This window comes from Aythya fuligula, chromosome 10, assembly GCF_009819795.1.
Source record: "Aythya fuligula isolate bAytFul2 chromosome 10, bAytFul2.pri, whole genome shotgun sequence".
Lineage (NCBI taxonomy): Eukaryota > Metazoa > Chordata > Aves > Anseriformes > Anatidae > Aythya > Aythya fuligula.
The window spans coordinates 9,032,532-9,054,572 of NC_045568.1; the positions used below are offsets into that span (position 1 = coordinate 9,032,532).

Consider the following 22,041-nt stretch of genomic DNA (forward strand, 5'->3'; position numbering starts at 1 on the left):
ATAGAGACATTAGTTTAAAGCTCAAAATGGCAATTTGAAGGAAAAATCATATGCTCATATGAGAAGGAAATAGCTACTTAGAAATGAGTTTGGAAACTAATCATGTCTTATCTTTCTTATCGCTGATATACTTTCTACTTGATGCAGAAATTCTGCAAATTCATCTACCAAAGGTAAAGCAAATGAGACAGCCATCTGGAATTAATTTTAACTTGGTGGGTTATCTTACCATTCAGTGATAATGTCTTTGTAGAAGACGATTGACCCCATTAAATGTATATGGCTGTTCCAAGTCTATAGAAATGCCTTGAAACTTATGAGAATTCAGCTCTGTAAGAAGTAGATTTCCAGTTTATCTCAACTTTCAGAATGCAGATTTTAGCTGTTGAACACATGCAAAGGTCATCCTCTAGATCTTCCCCGTGCTTCAGGCTAAAAGCCTCGGGAGCAGAGACCTCCATCATTTCTAACAGTTGTACCTGCGCAATGAAATTTGGGAAGTCTGCGTATTAATGGATATCTAAAACTTAACACAGCTTTATTAGTCTGGGTTATTTTAGAATCCCAATATATGGGTATTTTTTCACCTATTATATTAAGAATTCAGTTTTAAACCCTAGATGGCTTATTTTTCACTGCAGACATCTGGTTTATGTAATCTCCAGTATGGACAGCTAGAGCAGTGTGTTGGAATCTGCCATTTTCCACTAGGAGGAAAACCAATTTCACTCAAAGACAGAATATAACTGTACTCCTAACTGGAAGGAAAAGAAGCAGCTTTACAGAGACTGCTAGGTGGGGAACTTTTATTTCAGTCATTCAGCATAATCTGAAAGAAAATACTAACGCTGCAACAAGAGGAGTCTAATATACCCTTTTCATTATAAATGCAAAGAATAAGGTGTGTGTTGGGTAGGGCTTGTGCAGTACTGATGAGGTGAATTGCTTTGTTTGGGTTGCCTGTCCTCTGAATGATCCCTTGCATGACCTGGGGTTGCATTTGCAGTCAAGTGTAGCTATTGGAAATGAAGGATCTTTCCATTTTGTTTTTCTAATTATAAGGTTCATGTAATAACCTTCAATTGCTAGCATAGTAGAGAAGCTGATTAAAAATCTCCAATTCAGGCTTAACAATAGCATGGGCAGCACACTGAAAGTTTAAGCATTGACCCCAAAACACTACTGTTCTTGGTTGAAACACCCTTTACTGTTCCTGACCTATGGCATTTCTAAAGCAGACACTGCCAAATAAAGTGTGTGCTGAGTTACACACTATGGTGTCATTACACACTATAGTAAGATAAAAACTAAACCTTTCCTAACCAGCAGCACAATCCTAATTTATGGCTTTGCGAAGACTTTAGCAGGACCATACTAAGTGTTAATAAGAATATTCTGTCTATCTCAAATCCGTATTGCTATTGAGTATATCTTGGTCCAGAAATACTCCTGTTGAAAGCAGTGGAAATTGTATGCAGAATGCATTGCTGTTCAAAAGGAAAATGAGTATTTTCTTTTCAAAACGCTTTTAGCCAATTACTGGTATCTTTCAATACAGTCTGAAAAATAATTTATTTATTTTTTTAAATGACACATTTCTCACTTACTCTTCTTTCTGTTTTGGTAGCAAGAATATCGTATTCGCTGCAGAACATACCTTAAATTATAAAAATTATTACCTGATCCTTTTTCTAGTTTAGCCTCCCTTACTTGCCCGTGCCCTCTAATTCACCTACGTATTTGGGTCACTTGGTGACTAGGTGTACAGAGACTAGTATCATGTCTGTATTTTGCACATCACTTCACAATTCAGAGTTGAAGATTATTTAATCCTCTCTCCTCAGACTATAGATAATAGTATAAATGTGTAGACACAGAACAGTTAACAACAACGAAAAAAAATTCACCAGTTCATTTATTTAAAGTTCATAGCATGAAACAGCATTCAAAGACTGAGCATTTGCCTGCCAAGACAGGTCAATTTTTGAGACAGCAGAAAAAAAGCTGATTAAAATTTCAGTTTTTCCTGTACATTATAAAAGAAATACCGTTTTACTTTCTCTTGGGAACCTAATGCAGAATGAACTTTTGGAAAGGTTCCATTAAGCCCAGCAAGTTACATTTATCCAAAAATCTTACTAGGAGGTTGCAGGTATTGGCACTGCTGCCACCACTACTCTCACACCAGCCTGTTAATATGTGCAATAGTTCAGTGGTTGTTGCTGTATTAAAAAACAAAACAAAAAACGCCTTTATGCCTGGATTGTGGCAAATACCATATGGTTACAAAAACTCAAGAGGACTGAGTTTTGTGGGTACATGCTGTAGCATACAATGAATCTCTGTCCAGAGAGACTGTTCTTGCATTGAATCCCAGAATGACAGTGAATTTTTCTTTCTTTTTGGGCTCCTTGACAAATTCTTAGCTTTCTGAAAGTCAGAAGAATATTAGCACTGACTGAACTAACTGGATCTGGTTAATGGGATATATATGACTTGATATGATAGTCCCTTGCTTATACATGAAAAAGACCAAATCAAATCAGCATTGACAGTGTTTCTTGGAATAGAATTTAGAAATGCCTTGAGGAAATGACCTGTAGTTTGTCTTGTCGTGACTCTGTTCCATGTGGAGTGTTTTCATGTCAGGATTTATATTGCATGTATTGCTTTGGTCCTGCTTGGCTTCTGTTTCTTCCTGGATTCATTATTCCAAGAGATACGAGAAGCAAAGAATCTCTAACCTGTCATTTTTCTGCACGGTTTTATAGGATGTCAGATCTTTTGGATTACTTTTTAAGTGCTAAGACTGGAGTGTAGTTTACGGCTCATAAAAGAAAATGTGCCTTAAGTTCCATGTCCTCCTACAAGGGACCTTTTAATGTCTTTATTTCAGGACTTCATATTTCTCTTAACTTCCTTCTCTTGTGTTGTGACGGAGGATTTCCACACTTCCGAAATAAAATGAATTCATTTTTCTCTTCATCTGTTTTTTGACAAGATCCCTGACCTTTTTAGATATAAAAGCAGAAATTTAGATACCATTATATTTTCAGGTAGTAACTATTTAACAAAGTCTTTACTTGCCACTAAGGAAAAAAATCAATCAGAATTTTCTGGGTTACTTGGTGAAATGCTGGGTGATTATCATTTTGAAAGACCAAAGTTTTTAAGACCTTGTAAAGGTCAGGTACAATTTTGAACTGAGATACTGAAGGAGAAATCATCAAATGATACTTCCAGAGATGTCTAATATTACATTTGATGATCCTGTTAGGTTCTTTTTTGGACATGTGTTTATTTGTATGTGTGTTTATTGTGTCTGTCCAATTCTTGATAGAAAACAGCTTAAATAATAATTGAGCTTAAATACTAAGGTACTGTAATTCATTCATTATCAGAGGTGTTCTACCTTTTCTTTTGACCCAAAGCATGGTTTTAAAATCTGTTCAAAAATTTCAGTTTTCATTGTGTTTGAGTTTCTGCTTCTAACTCTTCCTTTATGCCTATAGGAATATATGAATTATGTGAAGTTGTCACCATGTAGTAAAATGACTCATCAGTAGTGATGTGATGTCTTTTTAATCTTAAATTGTGTTCTTTTGTTCCAGGACTGCATCAGCCTGGGCTCAGGAGAGCCAAGCAGAAGTGCATACCACTCTTTTGTTCTTTACCACAATAACAGCCCTCGATGGGGGGAAATCATCAAGTTGCCCATCCCCATAGACAGGTTTCGTGGGTCTCACCTCCGGTTTGAGTTCAGACATTGCTCCAGTGAGTGCAGAACATAATCAGAAGAAATGTAAAAAGGCTGAGGTCTTTCCATTGTCAGTTTATACTTAGATGAGGCTGTTACTCTGTGGAGAGCAGGAGAAGGGTGCTAATTTAAAATACTGTAAAGGTGCACTACTAGTTAGCCTGTTGCTACATTTGTTAAACAGCATATTCAAAACATTGTGAGCAATCAGTGCAGGCCAAGGCATTATCTGTCCCTGCTGTTCTTTTGCTGTGTTTTCCTATAGAATGTTTTGTTTACAGCATATTTACTTTATATTTTACTATGATTGGCATGTTTGTATTTGGCAGGGGGGTTGGCACTAGATGATCTTCAGAGGTCCCTTCCTACCCAAACCATCCTGTTATTCTATTGCTTGTTTTGAGGCTTGTTGATGACTTGCATAGAATTAGACATGGTAGTATATTATATGTTGATTCTTAAGTAACCTGTATGTTTTTTGTTAGGAATGCAGAGAATTTAGTGAATAATCTTGTGAACAGAGAATGTACAAGTATAACTCCTTATTTCTATCTCCTGCTACAGCAAAAGACAAGGGAGAAAAGAAGCTCTTTGGTTTTGCATTCACTCCATTGATGAGAGATGATGGCACTACCTTGTCAGATGATATCCATGAACTTTATGTTTATAAGGTACTGTATCTTCTCTGCAGCCTTTTTACCTACTGATCTCTACTTTTGAACAAGTAACTATCACTGCATTATCGTGTTTTTTGTGTTTTTTTTTTCTTTTCCCAAATTAGAAGAATGTAAGGAACAGATTAAAAGTAGGTTCAACATTTTACAAATTCCAACTCACATGATTGGGTTTTGATACATCCTTCTATTATAGGGGCAACTCACCTTTTCTCCTGAGGTAATGATGATTTATCATCTGATAATCCTGTCTATTTTGAATTCAAGCATACTATTTTTAATGAGCATTCAGTAGCTTCACCAGCTTATGGCATTACTCTGTATGTTTTTATTAGGAAATTATGCTATAATGCTCAGAAACTTCAATGATGCTATATCAAGAGATTTTTTTGTTGTTGTTGTTGTTTTTGTTTTTGTTTTGAGGGGGGGGTCTTTCTGTTTCTTTTTGTTTCTTTCTTCCTGCTGATTTACCTTGATTTATTTTCTTAATTTTGAGACAGCAACACTAAATTGTACAGTTGGAAGATCCTAAAAAGCTCTAAAGAGTCAGTTGTTAGGAGACCACACTTTCTAAAGCTGGGTCTCTTTTGTATATATACAGGCACTGAAGGTGGTAAGCACAGCTTTTTCTTAGAAGTGTTTTTATGCACCCAGAAGATCAATAAAAGTACTGCTAGGCAATTGCTATCAGTATGTGTGTGTGGAATGAAATAAATAAACCAGGTTAAATTCCATTTCCTTTCCTGTATCTGCAGTGTGATGAGAATAGCACATTTAATAATCATGCGCTCTACCTGGGGTTGCCTTGCTGCAAAGAGGACTACAATGGCTGCCCCAACATCCCTTCCAGTCTCATTTTCCAGCGCAGCACCAAAGAGACCTTTTCAGTCTCCACACAGCTTTCTTCTACCAAATTGACCCAAAATGGTAAGTAACCGATCCTTCCAAATTGCCTAAGGCAGCAGGCGTTATGGCAACAGGGCAGATATGTATTCTTGTGGTCTCTCTGTTTATTTTACTAAAATACTGCTTTGCTACAATTTTGTGATTTATTTCTTTAACTAGCACTATTGAAATAAGCAGAAACATTTTAATGAGGAAATAGGGTTATTGACAAAGGGCAGAGATATGGCAGGCATTTCTTTAAGTGCAAGACATAATGCGTTAAAATAAAGGCAATTTTAATTAAATGATTAAAGAACAAAAAATCCAATGCTAGTGCTTTTACACAATCCAAAGTTTGTTTTGTTAGGCTTTTGCAGGGTTACCAAGTACAGTAATGTTCTTGAGGCATAGGAAGACAAAAATGAATTGTTTGCAACTTTGTGTCAAGTCACCATTGGGAAGGCTGCAATATATTTTTTTTAAACTTTACCTTTCCTCCATTTGTTTCTTTGTTAGTAGCATAGGACTTACTGCTTGTTTTCCTCCTTGCTTTCTTTGTTCTTATTTTTAGTTCTTCCAAGATACATGAGCTACAAGAGCAGAACTGTTATGTAATGAATCTCAGTTGAGTCTGAGGTTGCCCTTCTTTGCTCTGTGTATGGATTCTAGCTCTTTGTCTCTCTCTGTTCTGCAGTGGATTTGCTTGCCCTACTGAAATGGAAAGCTTACCCAGATCGTGTGATGGATATCCTAGGAAGACTGAGACATGTCAGTGGCGAGGAAATTGTTAAGGTACTACGCAAAGTAACAGTCTTTGGACGTGTCTGTGTTAACAAGCTAATTCAGATCTACAGTGCAATTCTGAGTGTTACCTCTTCATGTACTTGGATTCATACTGGGAAATCTCAGACTGTATGAATCGGTATTTTTTTTTTAATATAAAACTGAATCATCTTGCAAATGTACTTTCCTGTCCCAGCATTGTGAAATGGAACTCTTGCCTGGAGCACTGATTTCTCTCTGAAGTGTCTAACCTATCAGTAAACTACATCCTATCTGCTAAATTCACCCTGTTTCATAGTCATTGTTGCTGTCCGTGGTAATCCTGTGTGTGACCCAAACTTCATCATCTCAGTGAGTGGGGGGAAGAATTCCAGATGCAAAAGCAGTTACAGCAATTGGTCAGATAATTTTAGGTGTTCTAAGAACTTTCCTTATAATATATTTTTATAGTTCTAGAAATAAAAGGAGATAATTTGTAATGGCAAACAGCAAAAGAAACCAAATAGAAATCCCATCACTTGATTAGAAGTTTATGGTTAAAGCCACTTTGTTGTAACTAATTTGAATGTTGCCATATGTAAGTTTTAACTTTCAGGATAACACTTGTAACAATAACACAAGGAAGATACGCTGTGTATCTAGAAATCCTTCAAGAATATCATGTTCTGTACATTTTGTTTGCAGGAAAGTACAAGTGTTTGTTTTTCTAGAGAAAATCATTAAAAGATATGTATTAAATTATTCCAAGGGGAAAACCAATTGATTCCCTCCGTAAATTGACTGCCATGTGGCATTGGTATATGAAGGACAGCATGTAGTAATTCATCAAAAAGAAATTTTATCCTTTCAGAGACTTTATAAATTGTTAGATTTTATTTCTTGTTTTCCACCTCAGAATCTAATTACAATAGATTACAAAATCATGTTGACAAAAGCAGCAGTTGACTTCATCTTCAACAACCCTCTTCACAGGCATCCTTCTTGAGGACTCTGCCTTCTGGAAAGAAATCACTGAATTAACAGCTTTCGGTGTTATGGATGAGAGAAACAATTGGCAATACATAGCTCGGATCAGTTAATGCTTGTTATAAAGGCCCTACTTCCATTCATAACACAAATTTTCAATATTAAACATAAATTGGAGCACTATTTAAAGTGCTTCCAGGTCTTAAATTTGATAAAGAACAGTATCTGATGCACTAATGATATAAGAATGAAAGTAAGTTGTTTTGCCACCCAGGCAGCACTTCTGGTCAGCTCAGACACGGTGAAAGGAACACACAGTTATATTTAAGTGCACTATATATTTCTTCTTTCTTTTTCTATCATTTTCATTTAGAAATATTCCTTGTAAAGGATAACATTCTTAATTAAAGAGAACAAAAAAAAAAATCTGTCATTTATCATGGGTGAACCTGAAATGGTTTGTTCTTGGAAAGTGATTTACAAAAATATCAACATGTATGACATAATTCAAGAAGGGGAAAAAGTCCTTCTTCTGAATATAACTGAATTTGATTATTTTTTTTTATTAATGTCATTTTAGTTCCTACAAGATATTCTCGACACGTTGTTTGTAGTTCTGGATGACAACACAGAAAAGTATGGCTTATTGGTCTTTCAGTCATTGGTAAGCTGCTGAATTGTTACTTTCCTTTATCTCATGGTCAGTGATTTTTAATTTTCTTATTATCATGATTGTTTTCCTTCAATTAAATATAAAATATTCAGCTGAATCCAGCGTTAGTTTATCTCTAGTAATCCTGGGTGAGGAGGGTAAGGATAGCATCAGCCAGCTGGAGATAGGAGAAGTATTTAATATCACTTGGGAGAAGCAAGCAATAACATCTAGTAACACAAGTATTGACTGTTTAAAGAAACTAATATATCATTGTTCCTTAGCTTGTACCACTTGTTTATAGAATACTAGTGACTGTGCAATTACTTTCAGTGTGAGTTCACTTTTTCATTTCTTACAGGTGTTCATCATAAATCTACTGCGTGACAGCAAGTATTTTCATTTTCGACCTGTGATGGACACTTACATTCAGAAGCACTTTGCAGGAGCACTGGCTTACAAGTAAGTTTTGTTTATCCATCTCTTCAGGAGATGGTATTAGAAGCCTCTGAATGATGTCACCATCTGAATCACAATGCTTATGTTAGTGGTTTTTAAAAATAGAACTACCCAGACAAATATTTTTCCAACACTGTTTCAGAAAAAAGCTGCTCAATGTCACCTGTTGCTATGAATGAGCAGACTTTGAATTTTCAACTTGCCTTTCTGAACTGGCAAATTCTATTTTCATCCTTTTTTAAATGAAGAGACACTGTCACACAGCAACACCTCATTATCAATCTGTACTAATGAGCTACAAGAGCACATACGTTTCTTGTCCAAGAAGGATACTAAGATACAGGATGCAAGCAAAAAGGCGTGAAAAATAGGAAAGCTTGGAGAACTAATTGTAATTTCCTCTTCCATAGTAGACAAGTGTTCACATAAGATGATGGTATTCCATTTTATTAGAGTAAATGTATAATTTCAGTAGATCAGAAACTTAATTTTCAGTGTAACTTCGGAGATTCTGCCTTATTTTCTAGCATACTTTTCTGTGTTTTCTGTCAGACAACAAGACAGATTTGGAAAGCAGTAACAGTTACCAGTCGGTGTTTATTTTCACTCTCTTTTGGACCATTTATTTTGTATGTTTGAGAATATTCTATCTTTGGTCACAATAAACTCTTAAAAACAGCTTATAATTGGCTTGGATTGTTTTACTGCATTGATGTTTTAGTATAATTTTTTAAGAAGTATCAAAAATACTGTCAATGCCAGGCAAAGAACTGCAGATACTGTACAACACTAGAAGGCATACTCATGTTCAGAGGCTGAAAACATGTTCTGCCTTGTGTTAATGATCACTTCTGTCAGGTAAATCAAACTATTTTTGTAGTTCGATGCCTGAAATAAATGTTTTCAACAAAATTCTTTAAACTAGACCAAATGGTACTGTGCGCTTGGGAAAATATATGAACACATTTTCTTCGTGATTTAGTTTCTAAAGACTGCTTGCTTAGAGGAAATCTGAAATTTCTTAACAGAAAATAAAAACGTTTTGATTTTAGCTTTGACAAAGGCAAGCAATATAGCTCTTTTTAATAACATCTTTTTAATGTTCCCTTAGTGCATATCATGGTCTAAGTCAATTACAGAGAAGAAATTATTTGCTGGTTTTGAAATTTAAATAAATGTATATGTTGTGTAAATTCAATCAGGAGGACAGCTATAGCAGATCTTTGGAGTAGACTAAAATGAGAATTTCGTTTATAGATTTCCCCCTGAAACCAAAATATTTGCTGCCTGACTAATTTGCAATTGGTGCTGACTTTCCACTGTTCGTTATTTTCAGAGAACTGATCCGATGTTTGAAGTGGTACATGGACCGTTCAGCTGAGCTTGTACGCCAAGATCACATCCAGGAAGCAATGAGAGTATGTATTTAATAGAAAAATTTGTGTGCCTGTTCTATCTGTGACTCCAGAAGAGTTGGGGAAGCTGCATATAAAATCAAGGGTAGTCTGGCACTGATTTCTTAAGTGCTAAACCAATTTATTTTTTTTGCCAAAATTTTAATGTTAGAGGGAGATTCACTCTTAAGCAGAAATAAAATGGAAGAACTGTGTTGTCTTAACTCCTTTTAAAGCCTTATGGATGACTTAAGTGGAACTTAACGTGGAATATGTATGCACCAGTCATACATATGTGGTCTCTGCCTTGCACTTCAAGAAACATTTATATTAAATGTATTAGACAGTGGTGCTGTGGATCAAAGATAAGTTTTTTTTATTTTTGGCTGTGCCACAACTTTTTTTTTCACTAGTTGAAGTTCTGGAGTGTTTTAAGAAGCAGATAAATGAGCCTTTAACTGGATGGAAAATCTACCAGTTACTGCACAAGACCTGAGTCATGGTTCTGTGATGAGAGTATGATCTTGCAGGAATGCACAGCATTCTATTATAATGTGAAATAAAGGGAATAGTTTTGGTGCTAGTTACAGAGAATTAAGAGGATAAATAGTGTATTAGTTTTACTATATGTAATTGCAAAAAAGATACTTTGTTAACTATATGAATTAATTCATGATTCAAAAATTTCAGGAAGAGGTTTTTCTTTGGGTGATTGTCCATCTGTACCTTCTTACTGTGAGCAGGTTTATGTCCAAGCATGTGAGTCGGGGCATTTTTAAAACTAGGAAGCAGTGGCAGAGATTTGCACTTTCTTTTTCTTTTTCATGTCAGTACAAATAGGTGAAGCATATCACAGCTGAAGTGCACCACACACATAAGTTATTCCTTTAAGTTCTTCTGGTGACCACAAGTTAGAGGTTGTTTCTTGTGAATGTCTTTATGCTTGTGTCTTGGCATATATTTCAGATTTTCATTTCTTTTTCTTCCTTCTTGTGATACTTTTCTACTTTATATTGCCTCCTTTGGTCTAATTCAGTCAGTATTTTTGAGGAAGTAATTTTTGTTTTTTGGGAATGATTGATTGTTTCATTGGAATGATCTGGCATCACTGCTATTACAAGGGTGTCATACCAGTGTTTACATTGTCTTTTGTAGATATTCATGTATTTAGAAACTACTGTATTGCAATACTTTACAGATTCATGGGCCAAAGATGTCTTCTCAAGAACTTCTGTTGGAACTCTCAAATTTCTCATTCTGTTATTTTCCATCCTCATCTTTCCTTTTTTTGGATTACAAAGAAACCTATTAAAATTGTGAGATAAGAGGCAGATCCCTAAACAGACTGGCTGCTAGGATGTTCTCCGTTCTTCTCCCCTGACCCCCCAAACTACGTATCAGTGAGTTATGCAATGCAGCAGATACAGATGTATGATATTGTTCCTATGTGATGAGCATGTCTTGAACCTCATAGTAATTCTCTTCAGCAATTGTGACTGTGAATGTTAGGATGTCTTTCAGAAGCTCAGTTATTCAACATATGGTTAGAAAACAAAGTAAATTATTTCAAGGATTCCAAGGCAACTCTTTGTTTACTGGGAATCTCAGGTGTTTGCCTAGACAGTAGCAGTCCCATAAGTGATCAGGGTCAGTTTGAAGATCTGAGAGCCCAAGTCTTTCCAAGCACAGGAATTACAGTCTCAACCAGAGATTCTGCAGACCTAACCTCTACCATTGAAGCTGCTGTTGTATCTTAAAGTATACAGTTGCCTTTCCAAGTCTATCTTTGAGGCCCAAATGAAGATATTCATCTTCTCCCACTATAGCCAAGCGATCAATGCCCATTCTTTCTAAATTTTATTTCAGACATTTGGAACAAGTTTTTACCAAAACCATTATCACTGCCAGTTTGTCATTATTTGTAATATATTTTGTTACTGGGAATTTCTGTGGTCTTTGGTGTCTTCACTATGCTCCTTGCATCAGCAGCTCTTCAACTCAGGGAACAGGATAGCTTTCTCTTTGTTTTCCCCTCAGTTAGCTGTTAAATGTAGTACCCTAAAGCAGGTTTTGCAGTATCTCTGCAGTCTCTTTTTTGGCTTTTGACTCCCCATATACGTTCGTGGGACATATGCAGATACCTCATAGCATTCTGATTCAGACTTTGGCATTTCTAGACAATTTCTAAACTGGCTTCGCTTCCTCAAGACTTTCTCTCAGAAAACTTCTATGAAACCTTGAGGAACAGTAATGCAAGGACTTTTCAAGCTTTGCTGGAACACAGAGCATCTTGTTCCTTGTTTATGGCCTATAACAAACTTCATGAAAGCTGCATCCAGATACCACTGCCTGTGCCTACATAGGGAGTTCTGTAACAGTGTCTCGATGGATTAGCTCCACAGATAGTTGTACTTTCCCTACTAGTCATGGCAAAACTAGTGAAGTATCTCCATGAGGTGCTCTTTCAACATCAGACATCTTCTGGTAGTGTAATCACAGGAGGTCTTTGCCTAAATTGAGGTTTTCTGAGCCATAGTAGCCAGGGAGTTGAGAGATCTGAAATGATATTCTCAGCCTGCCTTTTGAGACTCGGGACTCCTCCAATTTGTTTTCTTCACCCTAAATTTCAAAAAGAAATGCCAGTCTGTTGCTTTTAAGACCAGTCTGGCTCCGGACTTAGTCTTAATTGCCTCATTCAGAAATAATTGCTGATTTACATTTTCTACAGTCTCTGTTTTTCTAAGAATACTAGAAATTGCTGAGGTAATTGTAATTGTTATAAACATATATAAACCCTGATCAGTCTGTTTGTAGGACTTGTTCCTTCTTTTGTTGTTGGTACCTTAAACTTTGCCTTAGGTCTCTTATCTGCTCTCACAAGACTCAAATTGGTACCTTCACTTGAATCTCTGCACTTTTGCTTTTATCTTACTAATGCAGAGTACCTGCTTCTTGCACTTGAAACAAGTATGATGTTCTCTGGAAGAAAACATTGCCAATAGCAGGAAGGAGTTTGCTAGCTGCTCTTGAATGGTGAAGTAGATGCTCGAATAGACAACTGCCTGTATTTTAATATGGTGCAGAAGCAGCTTGCAAACATCCTCTTGTTTACTCATAAGAAGGATGTTCTTGCGTTCATGTTTTTCTCACAAGCTCCACTGAGATTGCTTAAAGGCCAACAAAACCAGACCATCTTTCTCCAGCTGATATTCTAGTTTCTCACTGGGATTTTGACTGGATGTTGGTGTCTTGTTTGAGGTTGTCCTTTGAGACTTTTATCTACATATTTATTTCCTTGTATTTTTATGAAGGTGTTTTTTGAAGATTACTTTTGTTCACTTTGGTTAGGATGGTGAAAGAGCTTCAGCTTCCAGAACTAATAATCCTCTTTATGTATACTGTCCATATGATAAGGTTACCTGTTCTACATAGCTCCAGTTTATTTTCTGAAGTAATGTTTAGGTTTCTTGAATTAGGAAATTAAACTATGCGTTTTCCTAAAGCAGATCTATACAAGATTGATTCATCTGTTCATACTCTGAACATCAAGTACAGTTTGCCTTCTGTTCAAATTGAACAGATACTTCGTATCTATAGATGAGTCCAGATGTGCAACTGTACTGTCTCCAAGACTGTTCACTGGATGTATGAATATGCTACAATAAAACCATCCAATATTGTCTGATTGTAGTTCCTGAAGGCTCAAGTGATACTTGTGGTGTCTCTAAAGAATATATTTATCCACTAGACCAGCAGAAATTTCTCCACTGTTTCGCCTGTGTCATCCTAGAAGCTTCTAACTGATGCTGCATTTGTCAGAGCGGTCTTCGGTTTTAGTTCTCCTGGGACATTGCAGCTGAGCACCAGGTAATCTGTGCAAGTTGAGCTGTGCTGCTCCTGTATTCACAGAGTGAACATGCACATGGACAGTGACTCAGAAGAAAGGAAGGTTACTCATTAGTAAGTGGAAGGTCTTTGAGATGTGTTAGCTATAAGCACATTTCTTTCTCCATTTATTTTCTCTCCTGGAGTATCACTGGTAAAAGTTAGAAATTATTTTGGTTGAGATGAAGTGAGGTTATGATGCTATTTGTCTATTTCAGTTTTTCTTGAGTTCTCAGGCTGCTGGTCATAAGTGATTGATGTGTGTTTACTTATTGTGTGACTGCATTTTTTTTTTAAGAAAGTTCTTTTAATTTGTTACTGATTTTCCTTTAGCAGCTCTGTTTTTATATCATCCTGATATAATAGAGGGCTTGTTTCTTTTCAGTGCACTTCTACATCTTTAAGGGCCTATATGTGTCATGTCTGTGGTTTTGTTAGTAGTAAGATGCAAAGTTGTTCCGTGTGCTGGTTTGTGCTAACAGGGCTTGGTTTGTGTTTTTATCATCTCAGCCACGTCTGTGAACACAGTGAACTCTTCAGTTTGTTGTCTTTGTAGGTTCGTTCTAGGCAGCAGTTTGGTGTCTGTGCTAAAGACAGTGTTGCTGAAAGCCTGCCATTCTGCTTCCAACAGAGAATTATGGATTTTCAGACATAAATCCTCTGATTCACTGTAAAACATAATCTTCATGTTAAAGCCATGAGCTTTCATGTTAGAATTTGGGTTGCCCATACCAAGCTGGTAAAACTTGACAGCGCTTGTCTTGCTGTATTTGACATTAGCAGCAGAGGTGCTTACCTTAAAGAGTGGGCCATTGTGCACCAACTGACCTTTGTCTGGCAACTGTCCAGAAATACAAGGTGCTATTACCCAGTAAAGTCCTTTGGTGCAAGGAAGATAAACAGGAAGATGTTTTACTAGAGAAGGATAACAGTGTACTGCCAAGTTACCAAGGCTGCTGTTATTCAAAAAAAAAAAAAAAAAAAAAAAAGGCTGTAATTATCGGTGGGATGTTGAAATCTGTGATGGGTTCACAAGGAATTTCAACATTAACATTCTCTGTCCTTAAAGCTGTAGCATTGTAAAGCTTAGAACATAACAGCACGTATTTGTGCATTATAGTATGGTGGTTCAAAGAGAACTATCATATGGATGCAAAAGTTAAATGAGGGCAAACTTTGTTAGAATTACTTTCAGCTTCTGAACAAAAATGCAGACAAGAATACTTTCTAGTCAATACAGTGTAATAGTACTAATGTTTCTGCATAAACTCTGATTACTGAAACTCCAGCCTGTTTGTTTCCTTTGCTATCATCCTAAGTACGTGATATCATAATATCAGCCTATACATCATGTCTTAGTGCTCTCTTAATGGTATATTACATTGAGCACTAAGGAAAGGAGTGAAGTCTGTCGCTGATGTTTAATACATTTCAGTGTTGACACTTGTGTGCACCAAATGATGAAAAAGGCATTCTTCCTGTGTGGAATATTAAATCTGCCATCTCTGAGGACTTTTGATAGATTGGCAAGCTTGCTAAAGGCTGCATGGAACAACATCTCTTTCTTACTTGACGTGGCTGCCAAATAAATGGAGTACTAAATAATGCCACTTAAAAAATTTTAGTTGAAGATGTTTAGGTTGTGAATTCTTAAGACTTAATCTAGACATGCCATAGAGCAAATTTCTTTCTACTACAGATGCACTTTGCCAGCCCTTTAGACTGCAGTGTCTGTCACATGTATAATGGTGTTAAATGCCATCTTCTGTGCAGATGATTCTCCCTCTACTGTGTGCTCTGCAAGTTTCATGTTTGACTCCTTAACTTATTCTAGCTGCAATTAAAAGGATACCTACTCATTGTAGCACAACTGCTGCTTGCTAGTTTTGTGGGCTGCCAGAGGACTTCACATGTCACCCTTGTCTTCTATTTCTGCATCTATATTTACTTCTGTTTGTACCTGTAGCTGCCAGAAATAAAGGCAGACCTTGCTATTGGGTTCATGCTGAAAAGTAGATACTTCTTTTTCCAGGTAACACTTCTTCCATTTCACTTACAGTCCACTTACCTTAATACAGATTAGCAAACTCAAGTAATTAAAGGTAAAATTTGAATGAAAACAGGCAAATAGGTTCTTCAGACACAGCTGTCATGCCAAGCCATGAGAAAGCTATAAATCTCTTATCTTCACCAAGATTTTCCTCAGATTGTGTAAATTGAATATATCTACTTGAATTAAATACATACTTGTTTTTTGTTAGTGGAACATACCAGTAGCAAAGGTTATAGGTTGGGAAGGAATGCTTGCCTATGAGTAGCTGTTCCTTAACTGAATTATGTAACTTACAAAACCTGTTTTTCTTTCTCTTTTCTAAAGCTGAAGAATTTTGTTATTAATTATGCACCTAAAATCTTTCCTGGTTCTCTTTAAAGTTCCTTTATTTTTCTTTCTCTCTATCTTAATTTCCTTCCTTTCCTGCTCCTTAAGGCCTTGGAATATCTTTTCAAGTTCATTGTCCAATCTCGGATCCTTTACTCCAGAGCTACTTGCGGAATGGAGGAGGAACAGTTCCGCACCAGCATCCAGGAGCTTTTCCAGTCCATCAGATTTGTGCTCAGCTTGGACAGCAGGAGCTCTGAGACTCTCATCTTCACACAGGTTTGCTATTTTCTGTACTTTAACTGGCAAACCAAAAGACAGCTGTATTCTGCACAGGTAGTATATGGTCATGTGCCAGTTAAGTGCAGGTTAGTAGTGTTTTCTTTCTTTAACAAACTGATGATACTGAAAAACAACATAGTCAATCTTAAAAGAGAGCACCACTTCAGATCCAGGTGAACCAAACTATGGAGTCTCAAGAGAAAAATGAGTAGTCATGCAAGAATAGTTTCTGCTCCTCACAAAAGCAAACTGTATTGCCAAGTCTCTTGTATGTCTTACAGTTATCTTAAAGAAATTTTAAATCTTTAATTGTAGTAGGTCAAGTCAGTAATCAAGGTTGTAGAGACATCGCTGTAGAGAAGTTCAACTGATGTGTTCACAATCAGAAAAACTTAATTCCAGCAGTCTAAAATTAGTTGGAATGATATGCAGTCTGACTGCAAGTATATTGTGATACTTATGCTCACATCTAATACGTTATTTTGAATATGGCCCAGATGCCTTCACTGAGACATCATGTGGCCTTCAGGTACTACTCAAAGTGAGTAAGAATGTTGCAATGTTTTGATTCATATTTGAAAGATCACTGTACTAAATTACATACTCCTGTGTTCAAAATTTTTAATAGTAATATCAAATATTATGTGTATGCCTCAGCTCAGAGAATCTCAAAGATGGACCACCTAGAACATCCTGGTAATATGAAGGTGATTTGTAATTACTAATTTACTATTTACAGACGTTTTGAACACCTACTGTAATTTGTCAAAGCAGCAGTTAGTGTGAATGTCACAACAAAACAGAACAACTCCAGGGGTTAGGGAAGCTGCCAGCAGTGTTATCTCTTTCTTAAGAAGGTGCTCTGAAAGATTTGAGAAGAGCTTCTCTAATCTTTTATTTAGTCACCCATTAGTTGGTGTAATGAAATGACAGAAGCATGAGAAGTCAGAGCACAGATTCTTTCAGGCAAAGTGACAGTGAGTGGGAACAGCATCTTGTGAATGCAGGATGTTTAGGGTTTGTTTGGTTTTTAATTCTGGTGATCACAGGTAGAGAGAGACTAGATTTCAGGAAGGGATTATTTTCCCTTTTTCTGTCTTTTTTTGTCTTTTTTTTTTTTCTTTCACTGTGGTCTTTCTTGCTATCTTTGCTCTAGACATGTAATTTGGGAAGCCTGTCCTTGTTTAACCTTTGAAAAGTTTACTGTTTTGTTTCCCCCGTGCCACTATCTTGCCCCTTGATCCCAATTGCCCCATAGGCCTCTCAGCCTGGAGGTCAGGTGAGCGGAGCTGGGACATGTGCCCCACAAAAATGTGGTGGTACTTCAAGGCCGTCATTTAATTCTGTAAGTAACGATCCCCAAAACTGCACACGTATTTCATCATGGATGTTCCCAGTGAATCCTTTTCCCCTACCCCAATCCATCTTTTCCTCCATATAAACTGGAAATTAATGTTTAAGTGGCTGGTACTTTAAAACTAGGAAATGTGGAATATTTCAGTCATTAATGGAACAACTTAGGGCATCAACACCTTGAAAATACAGTACTGATTACATAAATCAAATTGTTCAGGCAGACCAAGGAAATTATGTACTAGTTCCAGAAAGCTGGACAACTCTTAAATATCTACAGAAATGCTTGAGGCCTTAGTAAACATAATTTTCTTCACAGTTGTCCTCTTATCCAGGCTATTAAAAAGATCTCACTACAGTTCTTTTCAGCAATGAGATGAAAACTGTTTATGTCCTTACTTCCAGGCAATTAGTTTGACAAGAGTAATGCTCCAGAATATTTTTGGGTGTTGTACAGAAAAGGACCTTTCAAGAAACTTATAAAATGATATAACTGTACCCCAAGATGGCTCCAGAGCTTCCTGAAAAGTTCCCATGAATATCCTTAGATGGCTACTGGATGTCCTAAATCATCGTAGAAATCCTCCTGCCTCATAGTAATAGAAATAAGTTTAGGAAAACTGTGAGGATTCGTTGGGCCAGTATTGTAATTTCACTTGCATTATCTCAAAGATAAAGATGATGAATGGATTTGCAGCTGTTATAGCCTTCCAACAGTACCATGAACTATTTAAATGATTCATATTTGTTTATTTTGTTAGTACATTTTATGTATGTAGCAACAAATAGGTGACAACACCCAGGAGGCTATGTGGGTTTTTGTGTAATCTGAATTGATTGTAACAAGACAAGATGTTGAGAGAGATAACAAGCACGAAGAAGAACGAGGTAAATTTATATTCAGAATAATTTAATGAGCTCTTCAGTGTTTGCTAAGTTAGTTATAAAAATAACTTATATTTTGCTGAAAGACTATTAAATAGATATCACAGTTGTTTGAAGGAAAAGTTACATAGAAGAAAGACTTGGCAAAGAAGGAAGCCATATATTTTATGGGATTAGGACAGGCATTCCAAGTGTTACAACCAGCATGGGAAATGTACAGTAATGTTTATGGAGTGAGAAAACAGATCTGTTCCATAAGATCACCTTTTCCTCACAGAAGAAAAATGGTAGGTCTTGGGTAGGGCTAAGCTAAACAGAAATCTGCAACCAAGTTGACTAAAAATGAACTTCTGCAGGATAGCAGTGTGGTTTGTACGGACAGCTTCAGACAAGTGAAGGGAAAATGGTGAGAAGTGTGCCAAGTGGTGACACTGTGGCTGAGATAGGTGGAAGTAAAAAAGCTGAATCAAAATGCTCTGTTCAGGAGGAATTTTTTTACAGAGAGTGTGATCAAGAACTGGAATGGGCTGCACAGGGCAGTGGTGGAGTCCCCATCCCTGGAGGCATTTAGGAGACATGCAGACATGGCACTAAGGAACATGGTTTAGTGATGGGACTCAGTAGGTCAGGTTGATGGATGGACTTAGTGATCTTGAAGGTCTTCTCCAACCTAGATAACTCTATGATTTTGTAAAAAGCAGTATAACAATTCAAGAAAGCAACCATCAGGGAATTTAAGTAGTTGTAAGAAAGGAGATAGGGATAGACCTTTGGTAGAATATAAAGGAAGAGAAGAATTTTAAATCTTTGGAGGTGAGTGGCAGTTGTTAGGTATGACACCAAGTCCGTGGAACTTGAGAATAGGAGATGCATGGAATTTTACAGTTACGAAGAAATTAATTGAAGTGTGAAACAAAAGATGAAGCGTTTGATTTGTGTTGTGGTGATATTGTTTCTGCACTCCGGCTTACTGGATAGCTCCAGGTTACTGGAAATATCCACTATTGCAAGAGTCACGTGCACACTTACTTGCATGATGTGATGCTTCTTTCACATGAAATTGCACCCTATCCCTGTTGCGGAGAGAATGTAATATCACATGACAATTATGCTATGGTTAAGGGTCTGTCAACATGTTATTCAGAATATTTTTTAGAGTTCTAACTCTTTTATGCAATTCCTCAGTACAAAAAAAAATCAGTACTGAATTCTATAATCAGAAGCCATTTTTACAGTTATTGAAAAAAGTAAATTGACACAAATGGACTATTTTCTCACCTTCTGTACCTTATTTTTTCTGTTTTATAAACCATGTCCTAAAATACAGACTTTTGAAGGTCTACAAAAACTGTGCTCAACTCACCATATATATGACTTAGTATTGCAACAGTGCTTTATTTTTGTATGCATCTAGTGATTTGATCGCTACAAACTTTAGGTATTGCAAAACATTAATGCTAGCCATAGTGCACTATGTAGGAGCTTTTTCCAGACCCTTAATTCAGTGTTACTGTTGTTTCTATTTCACTGCCTTTAGTTGCAGTTACAGGATTCAAAGTCTTCACATTCTTCATTTGGTTTTTACAGGCAGCTTTGCTGAACTCCTTCCCCGCTATCTTTGATGAGCTGTTGCAGATGTTCACTGTGCAGGAAGTAGCAGAGTTTGTGAGGGGTACTCTGGGCAGCATGCCCAGTACAGTGCACATTGGGCAATCAATGGATGTTGTTAAGCTACAATCCATTGCACGCACTGTTGACAGCCGCCTGTTCTCTTTCTCAGGTAAGACAGTGGTATAAGTCTAAATTTTGCTGTTAACTAAGAATAGGAACACATTACATTTATTTTGCAGTTGCTTTATTGCAAGCTTAAATAAATAATCTTGGTAATTATCTATCTAGGTGGCATTGTTGTTACAACGCACACACAGTAAATATATGTAAGTTTCCCTATGTTAGAAAATGTTAATAAATTCATCATGGATAAATTGTAGCTACTAAGGGCTGATAAAATTATGTTAACAAATCAAGGCAATTATTAAAAGTGCCAAATCTCACTTGATACTTTATATTACTTTTGTATTGCTTATTACTGTAGTTTCAAAGGCATGGATAGGAGGATTAACCTACTTTCCAGTAAGCTTATTGTCTGAGAAAGAAACAGGGAGACAATTGCATCAGAAACCCAACATGTTCGTTAAAAAAAAAACTATTTAATCTTTACATTACAATACTTGTATAGCTCCACATATTAGTAATTGTTTAAGATGCATTGAATGAATAAGGGTTAAAGACAGTCTATTTCATATGTATCATATGTAAAAGTCCAAACAAAAGAAGTTATGAAGATAACAGAGGAAGGTAAAAAGTACCATAGGGTTTATCTTCCTTGCAGTGAGGAACAGAAGTTAGTGCACTCAGTACTCAATTCCTAGGTCAACAATCTGTCACGTGTTATTTGCCCCTACAAAAATTAATCTAGTTGCCAAGGTCATCTTATGCCTGCCAACCCTGCCTACTCTTCTGGCTGTGTAATTAAAAGCAGATATATTCTCTTTTTCTTGTCTCCTGTATGGTGATGACTTGTTTTCCTTCCATCTCTCCTATCAGTCAGCTTCCTGACGTTGTCCCATTCTTTTTCCTCCTTTTTTCCTGTTTTGGCTACTGTCTTCTGGAGCTGCTCCCTGCTCTTCCTCCTTTAATAAGGTTAAGGTTTGTAAGCCAGCTAAATAAGAAGAATTAGCCAGTTTCCAAGAGGCATATATTGAAGGAGCCCTATTAGCTGTGACAAGAGAGCTGAAAATGAAATCAACATCAGCAAGTATCAGTTCACAACTGTTATTTCCAAGCTGAATCAATACTGAAAAGATCATGTATACTTCATTTATGAACTTCTGAAACTAGATGTACTGTTAATTCATTATGTATAGTTCTTGGAAGTGTGTTGTACTACGATCTGTATAGCAGAATTTGCACCAATTAATCAAATATGCTGTTTATCAATAGGCTAATTTGGATACCAAAAGGCTGCTGATGGGGATGGTTGAAATTCAAGTTTCTTTCAGAAGAACTGTGATATCATTTTCCTTCTTTCAGAGTCCCGGCGTATCTTGCTACCTGTGGTTCTTCACCACATTCACCTTCACCTACGACAGCAGAAGGAGCTACTCATCTGCTCTGGGATTCTCAGTAGTATTTTCTCCATAATCAAGACCAGCTCTTTGGTAATCTGCTGCTTGACTTTTTAATTGCATCACTGACTCAGTAAAATGAAGGCTGAGGGATTTCTATAGGTTAATACAGGTTTTTCAAAGATCCTTTCAAAAATGAAATTCTGCTAATTTTCTGTCAGCAGGAAAACATCTGAAATGAGGGTCTGCTTTTGTATGTGTGACTCAAAGCATTCTGGTTACACAGTGTTCTTGCTGTTAGGATGGGAAAAAGGATATGCATTTACCAGGTTTGACACTGTTTAATTTTCTTCATCGAAGCCCAGAACTTAGATGTCAATGGAGTTCAGAACCCTACACAGCTCTAGGACTTGTAGTTCTGCAAGAGACAGTAACTAGCACTTTATGATTCATGTTAAATGAATACTCTGAAATTATCCAATCAATGAAATCACACATACATTTAGAAATTGCTGCTAAGTTTAAATACCCAGCTTTGATGATTGTAAAACTCTGATC

General features: G+C 36.6%; 1 protein-coding gene across 10 annotated transcripts in view; it reads left to right on the forward strand.

The window, feature by feature from the left end:
* Positions 1 to 22,041, forward strand: part of DOCK3 (dedicator of cytokinesis 3) — a 211,766-nt gene that overhangs the window by 137,255 nt on the left and 52,470 nt on the right. For all 10 annotated transcript variants that reach the window (XM_032193974.1, XM_032193975.1, XM_032193976.1 and 7 more), the window contains exons 16-25: positions 3,612 to 3,774; positions 4,322 to 4,428; positions 5,187 to 5,358; positions 6,011 to 6,108; positions 7,646 to 7,729; positions 8,079 to 8,179; positions 9,513 to 9,594; positions 15,944 to 16,114; positions 19,943 to 20,135; positions 21,449 to 21,576. In XM_032193974.1, the coding sequence (XP_032049865.1) occupies positions 3,612 to 3,774; positions 4,322 to 4,428; positions 5,187 to 5,358; positions 6,011 to 6,108; positions 7,646 to 7,729; positions 8,079 to 8,179; positions 9,513 to 9,594; positions 15,944 to 16,114; positions 19,943 to 20,135; positions 21,449 to 21,576 (1,299 nt within the window). The remainder of the gene's footprint in view (positions 1 to 3,611; positions 3,775 to 4,321; positions 4,429 to 5,186; positions 5,359 to 6,010; positions 6,109 to 7,645; positions 7,730 to 8,078; positions 8,180 to 9,512; positions 9,595 to 15,943; positions 16,115 to 19,942; positions 20,136 to 21,448; positions 21,577 to 22,041) is intronic.